General features: G+C 47.6%; 1 protein-coding gene across 3 annotated transcripts in view; it reads right to left on the bottom strand.

The window, feature by feature from the left end:
* LOC119977859 (DNA-binding protein RFX8-like) overlaps positions 1-13,457 on the bottom strand; it is a 77,643-nt gene that overhangs the window by 23,513 nt on the left and 40,673 nt on the right. For all 3 annotated transcript variants that reach the window (XM_038819120.1, XM_038819122.1, XM_038819121.1), the window contains 3 exons: positions 12,254-12,364; positions 3,722-3,872; positions 2,539-2,597 (listed from right to left, as the gene is read on the bottom strand). In XM_038819120.1, coding sequence (XP_038675048.1) covers positions 2,539-2,597; positions 3,722-3,872; positions 12,254-12,364 — 321 coding nt within the window. The remainder of the gene's footprint in view (positions 1-2,538; positions 2,598-3,721; positions 3,873-12,253; positions 12,365-13,457) is intronic.

Genomic DNA, 13,457 nt, shown 5'->3' with positions numbered 1-13,457 from the left:
AGGTAAGATATGTAATTACTCGTCTCCCCATGTTCTTCAAAGGATGTCTGGAGCCTCACAGTCACTCAACCATCAGTAACATCTGGAGACAAATACTGATAGAAAGTAAAAATAAAAACTCCATACTGAAAAATGTCTTCAAATTAAATATATTGGGCTGAAGTTGGATAGCCTCAGACAGTAGGTGCAGAAATCAGGGTGCACGATTAATCCATGTCGATTGATTGCAATGCAGGCAGCATGCCAATTTCGAATGACCTCTGTGCCCAGCGAGCACTAACATTGCTGTTCATTGGCTGCAAGCATCAGCAGGGGCTGATATGTGAGTGACTATCACCATTTAAAACTAGCCTTCACTACTTAAAGGGGAGTTGCATTTTGGCTGGAGCAGATGCTGGTATTTGTAGTTGACGAGAATTTGACCACAGGAGGGAAGGTGGTCCTCCAGACAGATGGTCCAAAGGCAGTGGGAACAGATATCTGTGTTGGTCAATGCCAGGAATCAAGCCACAAAAGCCCAGAGGCAGTGCTTCAAAGACCTTGCATAAGTCGTCAAGGTTAGTGAATGCATCTTCAAATGCCATTTGCTACCAAATGCACCAACAGCCTCAGCAACTGTTCAAATCACTACACCTCCATCACTCATCTACCACCAGTTTCACACACTGCCAGCTATTCAACCATGTCACCTACCTCAGACAAATAGATTATTTTATTAAAATTCTTTATTGTCACAAGTAGGCTTATATTAACACTGCACTGAATGCACTGAATTTACTGTGAAAAGCCCCAAGTCGTCACATTCCGGCGCCTGTTTGGCTAAACGGAGGGAGAATTCAGAATGTCCAAATTACCTAACAGCGCGTCTTTCGGGACTTGTGGGAGGAAACCGGAGCACCCAGAGGAAAACCATGCAGACACAGGGAGAACGTGCAGACTCCGCACAGACAATGACCCAAATTGAGAATCAAACCTGGGACCCTGGTACTGTGAAGCAACAGTGTTAACCAATGTGCTACTGTGCCACCCATAACATGGCGTTCACTGCACTCTCTCTTGCATGACAAGGTGAAGGTGTTGGATGTGAATTGGCCTGAGGTCTCCTCAGTGAGATGGAAGCTCTTAATAAAAATAGTTACCGTTTCCAGCTTTGGAGTCGCAGACCATCAATCAAGCAAGGGAAAGCTTCAAGGAAGAGCTGCATAATTATAATAACACTGAGATAGCACAGCATGGTGCTCTACTAGGTGCCCTCTTCATGTGTGTAGGTGCTAATGCCTGTATCAATGTGGCGTCCAACTCGATTTAGCCTAGGTGCCATGGACACTATTTTGGAGTTCAAAGGACAATAAATAGATGCTACTGCCCCAACTTCTCACCAATTTCCCTATTTCTGCCCTTTCCATGATTCTCTAGGAAATACATAACCTGAATATCAGAGCTGGCAGGGGAATTTATTTTGAAATCAAAGGTCTAATCAAGGAAGAGCCTGTATTCAACATGTAACAAAGAACAAAGACAATTACAGCACAGGAACAGGCCCTTCGGCCCTCCCAGCCTGCGCCGATCCAGATCCTTTATCTAAACCTGTCTCCTATTTTCCAAGGTCTACTTCCCTCTGTTCCCCGCTCGTTCATATACCTGTCTAGATGCATCTTAAATGATGCTATCGTGCCCGCCTCTACCACCTCCGCTGGTAAAGCATTCCAGGCACCCACCACCCTCTGCGTAAAAAACATTCCACGCACATCTCCCTTAAACTTTCCCCCTCTCACCTTGAAATCATGACCCCTTGTAACTGACGCCCCCACTCTTGGGAAAAGCTTGTTGCTATCCACCCTGTCCATACCTCTCATAATTTTGTAGACCTCAATCAGGTTCCCCCCTCAACCTCCGTCTTTCCAACGAAAACAATCCTAATCTACTCAACCTTTCTTCATAGCTAGCACCCTCCATACCACCTATCTTTGTTCTTTCAGACGCTGAAAGACCTGTTGTGCTTTTCCAGCATTTGGTTTTCTTTTCATACTGAATTTCATGGATAGAATGGGTACAGAGTGAGACGGCACAAGGACGTTCTGAGGGTTTTGGACATGGTTGGTTTCAGGCTTGGAGGCCGAAGGGCCTGTTCCCGTGCTGTATTGTTCTTTGTTCTTTGGTTTTTGAAATGAAATGAAATGAAAATCGCTTATTGTCACGAGTAGGCTTCAAATGAAGTTACTGTGAAAAGCCCCTAGTCGCCACATTCCGGCGCCTGTTCGGGGAGGCTGGTACGGGAATCGAACCGTGCTGCTGGCCTGCTTGGTCTGCTTTCAAAACCAGCAATTTAGCCCTGTGCTAAACAGCCCCGCATTGTAGGAGTAGGGTTGCATTATTTCCCTTACTCTGAGGAAAATGTTACAAATCCATGAAGGATGAATTAATATTAATTTAATGCCCTGATGTGAACTTGATTTTATATCTGCCATTTTAAATTATGGGCGTTTTATATTTATTGCTTCTCTACCAATAGTGCTCTCTGTATTAAGTGTTTATTACCTTTGCTAGATTGCAAATACAAGTCCTTCTTCGTAGTCGATTGACAAACATATTTGCTGCTGAGAAATTTAAAAGTCATGTCAGATAAATGTTTGCATACAAAATGTAAAAAAAGACTTAATTTATAAAGAAAGTGTGGAAGCACAGGCACAACAAATATAAGTTAATGACCTCAATTCTTCACACAACATGCTGTGTCACAGCGTGCTAGGATGTGGCAGTTTTTCCATATTATCTTCCCAATTGTCACAGAAAATGAGACTGTATCACTCCAGGCTAGTTTTTTTTGTACCTATGCTCACCTGGTGCATTCAATCTTATGGGGCTGGAATCTCCAATCCCCGATGCCGAAATCATGTTCGGCGATAGGACGGAGAATCCCTGATGACGCCCAAATCAGGGACAGCACCGCTTTCGTGATGTTCCACCCCCTTAAAATTGCCATACTCTAGGAGTATGCCACATGCCTTATCCATGGCCTCAGGCCATTGCTTGAGGCCCGTCCCACGATGCTCCGTCCCCGAACGCCGGAGTTCCCGATGGCGTGGGACACGTGTGGTCTCACCCATCATGAGCTCAGCATGGCGGCTGCGGACTCAGTCCAGCACCACCACAGTCGGGGGAAGGTCAATCCGCAGGCAGGGGGAGGCTTCAATCGGGGCTGGGGGCACTGTGAGGGGGCGGTCCGGGGCACACGAGTGGCCGAAAGGGGATGGGGGGGGGCATTTTTGCATGCGTGGCCACGGACCCAGCAACGTTCCGGGCTGTATCGGCAGTTAGAGCTGGGAGCTCTATGCTGCCTTCCTGCTAGCTCCCCAGGAGCAAGGAATCGGTGGTTGTTTTGCCCCAGTATTCTTGGCGTAAAACACGACCGTTTTCACGCCGGCGTGGGGACTTAGTCTCCCAAATGGAGAATCCAGCCCATGGCGTCTGACATGGCGTTGTGTGAAAGCTTGTGTTCCAGCAGTAGGAACAGCAGGTGGAGACAGTGAGGGATTTGATGGGGATATACCATAGAAAGCAGAGGCAATGGAGCAGCAACTACAGAGATGTGATAGATGGATGTCCAGAGGTGATAAGATTTGAGAATAAGGATAGTATTAGCATCAGCTATGACGCTATCTCCTTCAGGTAGGGTAATAAATCTGAAACGTTTGAAGCTTTATTTAATACACAAAGATACCTCTCATTTTCAGGGATTGTAGCAGCAATGGTGTGCCCTCCAGTGCATCAGTTAGCCAACTTTTAAACCTTTTGGCAAAGTATCTGGCACTCTGAAGATGTTGTACAGAAAAGTCGCCTCGAAAATCGCGAAGAAGAATTTCTTCTATAATCTGTTAACACAGTAAATAATGTTTAAACTAGACTTTCCATCATGTCAGTGAAAAACTTTCAAACTTACATTTCATCCGAGATAATGTTTACACTCTTTTACATAAACCAAGCATTATCATGAAGGAGAAAAAGATTAAAGGAAATAACTACAGAAGGCCACAGCAATAAAGCCTTTAAATAGCACAGTAAACAATATCGTGTTGCATTTTGCTGTTAGGATATTCATTTAAATGGCATTTATAAATAAAATTAACACAAATTTGAAGTGAGTTCAACTATTAATTAAAAATAAACAACAGGGGACTTCCGGTGGCGGCCATGGAGGGTTAGGTCGCACATTTGATAGCTCCTGCCTGTAACAGACTTTTGGACCTTTCTCCTTTTTTTCTGGATTTTATAGGATAAATCAATGAAGAGTGAGACAATGAGGAGAAATCCTCCTACAGTGTATGGAGTTGGACCAGAAGTGGCCGTGTGAGAAGACAAAGCCCTATAAGGGAGACGTAAGCAGAGCTGGTAACACGGGACAGCATGGCGGAGAGCAAGGGCCGAGGGGAGACAGCACAGTGGTCGTCGGAGCAGCTGGTGAACTTTTTTGAGGATTGCTTTGCCAAGCTGAAGAAGGACACCCCGGACCCGATTTAAGGCTTCGATTGATCAAGTGGTTCAGAATCAGGAAACCCACGGGAGAGCAATCCAGGAGGTTGAACAAAAGTTGCTCGAGCGCGAGGAGTATATAAGCGTGCTGGAAAGCAAGGTGGAGATGATGAATGACCGCCAGAAGAGAATGCAGGAGAAGCTGGAGGACCTGGAGAATAGGTCCAGGAGGCAGAATCTCAGATTTGTTGGCCTCCCTGAAGGCAGTGAAGGATCGGATGCGAGGGCCTACATGACGGATATGTTGGAGAAGTTGATGGGGGCTGGGGCGTTCCCTCGGCCCCTGGAATTGGACAGAGAACACCGAGCCTTCGCGAGGAAGCCCGAACGAACGAGCCGCCGAAGGCCATGGTGCTATGTTTTCACCATTTCATGGACAAGGAACACGTTTGTGGTGGGCTAAGAAAGAACGGAGCAGCAAGTGGGAGAACTGTGAGTTGTGCATCTATCAGGACCTGGGAGCGGATTTGGCCAAGAGATGAGCTGGGTTCAATCAGGCAAAAACGACTCTCTTTAAGAAGGGGGTGAAGTTCGGGATGCTGGACCCAGCCCGTCTGTGGGTCACACATGAGGAACGGGACTTTTATTTTGAAACGCCAGACGAAGTATGGACCTTTATTAAAGAAATGAAGCTGGAGGTGAATTAAAAGATACTTAAGCCTTGGACAAGTACTGTGGCAGCGATTTGTGGTGCTGGATTGTTTAAATTTAAGTAGCTCCATGTGAAATAATGGGCTGTGTGGGTGGTTAAAGGTTGATCTGTTTTGCAAGGACCTTGTTGGGGGGAGGAGATGGGCTTTGAATTTAGTTCTGCTTTTTGGGTGACTATTTTTCTAAAGTGACTGTTCCTTCACTGTTTTTTCTATTGTTTGTTTACCGGGGAATGTGATGCTTTTAAAATATTTATTCATGTGGGGGGGGGGGGGGGGGGGGGGAGGAGAGAGGAGAGTACAATAGGGAGACAGATTGCTTGGTGCCAGGGGCGGGAGTTATCGAGTCAGCATGGCTCAGCTGACTCTTGGAAGCGCAGTGGGGGGTGGACAGGTGTTAAGCTGGAGCTTGACTTGGTGGATTGGGAGAGGGGGAGCTGCTTTGCTGACAGGGAAGGAACTGTTACTAGGGAACAAATGGGAGGTCGGGAACGTCAACAGCCCAAATGGGGACTCGAGGAAGCGGACGGCGCGAGCTTGTGGCTGGCCGAAAAAGGGTGATGGCTTGCATGTTCACGCTTTTGAGGGAACTAAAGGCGGGCGTGCCAATGCTACAAGAGGCACACCTAAAGATTACAGACCAGACAAGATTGAGGAAGGGGTGGGTTAGCCAAGTGTTCCATTCAGGACTGGACTCAAAGACCAGGGGAGTAGCGATCTTGATCAGCAAGCGAGTGGCATTTGAGGTAGGGAGACAAGGGGGGTAGCTACACAATGGTGAGTGGGAAGTTGGAGTGGGTGCGAGTGGTACTTGTGAATATATATGCTCTGAATTGGGACGCCGTGGAATTTATGAGGTGAGTGTTATGTAAGATCCCAGACTTAGAGTCACATAACCTGATCATGGGAGGGGACTTCAACACAGTCATTGATCCAGAATTGGACTGGTCAAAATCCAGGACAGGGAGGAGGCCGGCTGCGGCAAAGGAATTGAAGGGGTTTATGGAACAGATGGGGGTAGTAGACCCATGGAGGTTTGCACGGCCAAGGACGAAGGTTTTCCTTTTTTTCACATGTCCACAAAGTATACTCTCGCATCGACTTTTTTGTTCTGAGCAGGGAACAATACCGAAGGTGGTAGATACTGAGTACTTGGCAATTGCAGTGTCGGATCATGCCCCGCACTGGGTAGATCTATGGGTTAGTGAGGAAAGGGGGCAATGCCCACTATGGAGACTGGATGCGGGGTTGCTAGCGGACGAGGCGGTTTGTGGTGGGTGAACAAGTCCATCCAGAACTACCTGGAAACAAAGGATACCGGGAGGTCTCTGCAGCGACGGTCTGGGAAGCTTTGAAGGCAGTGGTCAGAGGGGAATTAATCTTGATACGGACCCACAGAGAAAGGGTGGAATGGGCTGAGAGGGATAGGTTAGTGGAGGAGATACTCCAGGTGGACAGGAGATACTCGGAGGCCCCGGACGCGGGGCTACTGAGGAAGCGGCGGAGGTTACAGGTGGAGTTTGGGCTGTTGACCACATGGAAAGCAGTAGAACAGTTGACGAAGGCAAGGGGGGTGATCTATGAGTATGGGGAAAAGGCAAGCAGAATGTTGGCATATCAGCTCAGGAAAAGCGAGGTGGCCAGGGAGATAGGTAAAGTAAAGAGTAGAGACGGGAATACTGTCCTGGACCCAGCGGGGGTGAACGAGGTGTTTAAGGACTTTTACAGTAAATTATATGAGTCGGAACCCCCGGCTGGGGTGGAGGGGATGAGGTTCCCAATGGTGGAGGAGGACCTGGTCGAGGGGCTGGGAGCCCCAATTGAGATTGAGGACATAATCAAGGGGCTGGAGGACATGCAGTCGGGCAAGGCCCCGGGGCCTGGCGGCTACCCGGTGGAATTCTAGAAGACGCTTTCTGAGATATTAAGCCCACTGCTGGTGAGGACATTTAACGAAGCAAGCGAGAAGGGAGTCCTCCCCCCAACAATGTCGCAGGCCTTGATTTCATTGATCCTGAAATGGGAGAAGGATCCGGAGCAATGCAGGTCATACAGCCTGATTTCTCTACTGAATGTAGATGCCAAACTGCTGGCTAAGATACTGGCCACAAGGATAGAGGACTGTGCCCCGAGGGTGATAGGGGAAGACCAGACGCGATTTGTTAAGGGCAGGCAACTTAAGGCCAATATCCAAAGGCTTCTAAATGTTATTATTATGCCCTCAGAAAGAGAGGAGGTGGAGGTAGTGGTAGCGATGGATGCGGAGAAGGCTTTTGATCGGGTGGAGTGGAACTACCTGTGGGAGGCGCTGGGAAGGTTTGGGTTTGGTGAGGGCTTTATTGACTGGGTGCGGTTGCTCTATCAGGCACCAGTAGCGAGTATGCATACGAACCGGCTGAGGTTGGGGTATTTTAATCTACACCGAGGGACGAGGCAAGGGTGCCCCCTCTCCCCATTACTGTTTGCTCTGGCCATAGAGCCATTGGTCATGGCGTTAAGAGCCTCTAGGAAATGGAAAGGGCTGGTTCGGGAGGGGGGGGTGGAGCTCCGGGTCTCGCTCTACGCAGATGTACATTGTGGACTTGTTGGAGGGGATGGGAAAGTAATGCAAATCTTGAGGGAATTTGGCGATTTTTCAGGGTATAAATTGAACATGGGGAAAAGCGAGATGTTCGCGATCCAGGCAAGAGGGCAGGACAAGAGACTGGGAGACGTGCCACTTAGAATGGGAGGGAAGAGATTTCAATATCAGGGAATCCAGGTGGCCTGGAAATGGGAGGTGCTACACAGGTTAAACCTATCCCGGTTGGTCTTTGGAATGGAATGGAAGGGGACTTTAAGAGTTGGGACATGCTCTCGCTGTCACTGGTGGGGAGGGTGCAGACCGTCAAAATGACGGTCCTCTGCAGATTTCAGTTTGTCTTTCAGTGCCTTCCCATCTTCATCCCCAAGGCCTTTTTCAAGCAGGTGAATAAGATTATTTTGGGCTTTGTCTGGGCGAGTAAAACCCCGCCTGCGAAGAAAGTGTTGCTGGAGGTGAGGGTGGGTTGGCGCTGCCAAACTTATGCAATTAATACTGGGTGGCTAATATAGCCATGATTAGGAAGTGGGTAGTGGGGGAGGGGTCGGCATGTAAAGACACCGTCTGGGAGCATTGGTAACGGCACCTCTGCCGTTCTCGTCGGCCCGATACTCCACAAGCCCGGTGGTAGTGGTGGCTCTGAGGATTTGGGGATAATGGAGGAGATATAAGAGAGTGGAGAGAGCATCGATTTGGACCCCGATTTATAATAACCACAGGTTTGTTCCGGGTAGGCTAGATGGCGGGTTTCGGAGTTGGCAGAGGGAAGGAATTGGAAGGATGGGGGATCTATTTAAGACGGGAGCTTTCCCAGCTTGACCCCCCTCCCCCCCCCTGGCGATTCTCGCCCCGGTGTGGGCCGAGTGGCCACACAAAAAAAGCCGAGTCCTGCTGGCGCCGTTTACACCTGCTCTTACCCGGTGGGACCTCAGCATGGATGCATTGGGGGTGGCCTGGTTGGGGGGGGGTCCAACCATGGGGAGGATGGGGGGCCTCCGCTGTGGCCTGCCCCGCGATCGGGGCCTACCGATCGGTGGGCTGCCTTCACGGGCTGGGGGTCTCTTTTGTTCCGCACCGGCCCCTGTAACCCTATGCCATGTTACGTCGGGGCCGGCGCGGAGAAGGGAGCCATGGCACATGTGCACATTGGCGCCTGTCCCACTGCGCATGCGCAGATGCCCGGCATCTGCAGCTGGAGTGGTGTGGGTTGCTCCAGTGCCATGCTGGCCCCCTGTAGGGGTCAGAATTGCTGCTCCTGAGGCATTTATGAAGGTGTCAACACTTAGCCTCAGGATCAGAGAATCCTGCCCGTGGTCTCCCGGCATTTACTGGCCACATTATGCCATGGCATGCTGCTTTTTGGGGCAGTGTGGCCAGTAAATTAGAACATAGAACATAGAACATAGAACAGTACAGCATAGAACAGGCCCTTCGGCCCTCGATGTTGTGCCGAGCAATGATTACCCTACTTAACCCACGTAACCGGTATACCCGTAACCCAACAATCCCCCCATTAACCTTACACTACGGGCAATTTAGCATGGCCAATCCACCTAACCCGCACATCTTTGGACTGTGGGAGGAAACCGGAGCACCCGGAGGAAACCCACGCACACACGGGGAGGACGTGCAGACTCCACACAGACAGTGACCCAGCCGGGAATCGAACCTGGGACCCTGGAGCTGTGAAGCATTGATGCTAACCACCATGCTACCGTGAGGCCACATGTTATTGCTGAATGGAATAATTGGATCGTCGGAGGAGAAAGAACCCTTCATAATGCGTGAAAATATGTGCGCTCCCCCATTTGATGTTTCGTGTGGTTTTGTCATCAAATCCTGGGATGCTTTAATGCAGAAATTGTAAACAGATTGTTCAAAAAATGCAGAATATCTAATGGATAAATAGGATGGGGATTTGTTATGAAGGGATGGTTCTGAAACTGGAAAAGCCAAATCTGATCCAGTGGGATCCTTCCGAGGATGCCATAACCAAAGTGACTCAGCATGAATTTTGCATTGGCTACCAAAATTTGACAGTTTTTAAATGTTTTGATTGTGGTTACAGGTTGTAGCCATCTGAGATGGCTACCTGCGAAGGACCATGGGAATTGTGGCCAACCCAGCACTCAGACAGATACAGAGCTTGTCTGAATTGGCAACCCAAATAGCTGGATCTGATCGAAACCTCCGCTCGTTTGCATTCTAATGCTCGTTGGTATTCAATCAGGCCAAGCTCAAGAGCATACTACCAAGTTACCACCAACACATCACCTGTTCCACCAGAGGCCCAAACATCCTGGGCCACTGCGACACAAATATCAAACATGCATACCGCTCTATTGCCCGCCCACACTTTGGCAAATCTGACCACAAGGCTGTGCTCCGCTCCTGGCTTATAAACAAAAACTGAAGCGGGAGAATCCATCAAAGAAAGTTGTGCATTGTTGGTCTGAAGAATCGGATGATCTCCTACGGGACTGCTTAGAGTCAGTGGAATGGTCAGTATTTTAAAACTCTGTGACCAGCCTGAACGAGTACGCTACAACAGTAACTGACTTCATCAGTAAGTGCGTAGAAAACTGTGTGCCAAAGAAGCAAATCCGCATGTTTCCCAACCGGAAACCCTGGATGAACAGGGATATCCACTGCTTGCTGAAGTCTAGGTCTGAGGCATTCAAGTCAGGCGACCCTGACCTCTACAAGAAAGCCAGATATGATCTCCACATCATGATCTAAAGAAATCCATCAAAGATGCCAAAAGACAGTACCAGAGCAAGCTCGAGTCCCAGGCTAGCCACATGGATCCCCGCTGTCTATGGCAAGACTTAACGGGCTACAAGATGAAGGCATGTAAAATTGTTGGCTCCAACGCACCCCGCCCTGATGAGCTCAACACAGTCTATGCTGCTTTGAGCAAGAGGTCAGCGAGAGGGAGCCCTCCACCCCAGAAGCCGCGGATGAATTTGTATTTGAGATGACTACTGCAGACACCAACCCACGGAAAGCCACTGGCCTGGATGGGGTACCCGGATGAGCACTCAGGTCTTGCGCGGATCAGCTACCGGGAGTATTCACAGACATCTTAAACCTCTCTTTTCAACAATCTAAGGTCCCTATCTGCTTCAAGAAGACGACCATCATCCCATTACCAAAAAAAGGTTAAGCAGCGTGCCTTAATGACTATCATCCAATGGCTCTGACATCCATCATCATGAAGTGCTTCAAAAATTTAGTCATGGCACAAATCAACCCCAGCCTCCCAGATTGCCTTGACCCACTACAGTTTGCCTACCGCTGCAACAGGTCCACAGCAGATGCTATCTCCATGGCCCTGCACTCTACCCTGGAACACCTAGATAACAAAGACACCTATGTCAGACTCCTATTTATCGACGACAGCTGAGCTTTCAACACCATCATTCCTACAAAACTCATCTCCAAGAACCGTGGTCTTGGCTTCGGCTGCTCCCTCTGCGACTGGATCCTGAACTTTCTAACCCACAGACCACAATCAGTAAAGATAGGTAACAACACCTCCTCCACAATCATCCTCAACACCGATGCCCCACAAGGCTGTGTCCTCAGCCCCCTACTATACTCCTTATACACCTATGACTGTGTGGCCAAATTCCCCTCCAACTCGATTTTCAAATTTGCTGATGACACCACCGTAGTGGGTCGGATTTCAAACAATGATGAGAAAGAGTACAGGAATGAGATAGAGAATCTGGTGAACTGGTGCAACGACACTAATCTCTCCCTGAATGTCAACAAAACGACGGAGATTTTCATTGACTTCAGGAAGCGTAGTGGAGTACATGCCCCTGTCTACATCAATGGGAACGAAGTAGAAAGGGCTGATGGATGAGCCCAGCAAAGACAGAGCCACTTCTTCAAACCAGCCACGTGACATCAAGATAAAGGCCTTATCAATCTGCACAGTGCCGGTCGCCCTGAAGTTAAGTATAGGTTATTGTAGCTGATAGGTGTAGTTTAACTTGTAGTATATTGTGCTTGCATGTCGAAGTAACCCTTGTGTGTAAATACCATCTTTGAACTTGAACTGACTAACTGGTTGTGTGGTCATTTGACCGATATACGAGAAAACATTGTGGTTCAGTAAGAGAAATGGAAACACCCACAGTATTGACGACGCTGTTGGGACATAACATCATATCATAAATAGAGCCTCATCACATTAAAGAGCAACAAGGTATGTTGGTAAAATCAATTCATTTAATAAAATGTGTCACGTTGATTTAATTTGAATCACCAGAGATGCTTTTTTATCACATTTCAAAATGGCAACCTCCTACACCAACATCGAAGGTTCACATTTTATACATTGCACAAAAGCTGACACCCTCAATTTTAGTCAGGGTTTTTCAACGCTTTAGTAGTTGACTTATATTGTGATCTATGGAATTTAATATATTGCCTGCAGGCAGCTCTCAGTGTTATCTTTCTGCCAGTAAGCATTTTTAATTACCTTGTACAGCTGTGCATCATAAGAGCAGAAAAGCTGGCATATATCTGGGAACGATGTATTGATCGCATCATATGTGAATGACTCCCAGAACAACGTAAGGAGATTTTTGACCTACGATAATAAATAATTTTAGATATGTATTATAATGAGAGCATTCTGATTTGAAACGCATTTTGGATTATTGTTTAGAAAAATAATGCAAACATTTTTTGAACATTGGTTTTGATTTGCCTGGGAATACTGCTTAACGTGCTCAATAGTGTTAAGTTGCCACCTCTTTTTGTAAAATAAATAATGCTTGGAATATTGATCGAGCTTGATTATGATTCACAAATAATAGCAATTTGTATTTATATGTAAGAAGACATCTGAATGCTTTTGAACCAGAAGAAAAACATAATGCTGGACACTGAGTAAGAGAAAGGGGAAGACTGCTGTGACGAGGATGGGTACTGGTGATAAGGTCAAAGAGAAAGATTCAAGGTTGTTTTGAAAGCAAGGAGGAATTAATTGTGAATTGGCCTTTTTACATGTGCTGTTTTGCACCACCATAAAGTATATTAGTCAGAAGAATGATTATCTCCAACATCTTTCTGCAATATTTATTGAAGCGCTTATGTAAATCATGTTTTCCTCTTATTTGTTCTTAGGGTGGCAATGGCAAGGCTTCACTTATTGCCCATTCCTACTTAATCTGAAAGGTGGTGGTGGGGCTCCTTATCGAACAATTGTAGTTGTTGTGATGATGTTCCCACGATAGTTTTAGACAGGATATTCCAAGCCATTAACCCAATTATAATGAAGGAATGGGTGACATATGGCAAAATCACAATGGTGCATGAGGTGGAGGAAAATTCAAAATGATGGTGTTCTACAGCATTGCAGCTTCTGCCTTTCGTAGTACGAGTCACGGGGGAGGGGGTGCAGTCAGAATCCATTTGACAAAATAGATGGGATCTTAGTTTAACAATTGATCCAAAAGATGACACCTTATATACTGTAGCACTCCCCCAGTACTGCACTGAAGATAATGGGCGCGATTCTCTGGAAACATTTCTAAGTGTGGTGGCAAGTGGGAACTGCCGCGAGCTTCCCGGTGCTCGGCCTGGGAGGCTGGCAACACTATTCAACGTTAATTGGTCCACTTAACGAGGCCCCACAGGCTTCTCGCCACAAATTAAGGCTCACCAGCTGATTAGTTGAG

The sequence above is a fragment of the Scyliorhinus canicula genome, chromosome 14 (assembly GCF_902713615.1).
Source record: "Scyliorhinus canicula chromosome 14, sScyCan1.1, whole genome shotgun sequence".
NCBI lineage: Eukaryota > Metazoa > Chordata > Chondrichthyes > Carcharhiniformes > Scyliorhinidae > Scyliorhinus > Scyliorhinus canicula.
Note: the sequence above shows the minus strand (reverse complement) of the source record. Positions and strands in the feature narration are given on the sequence as shown.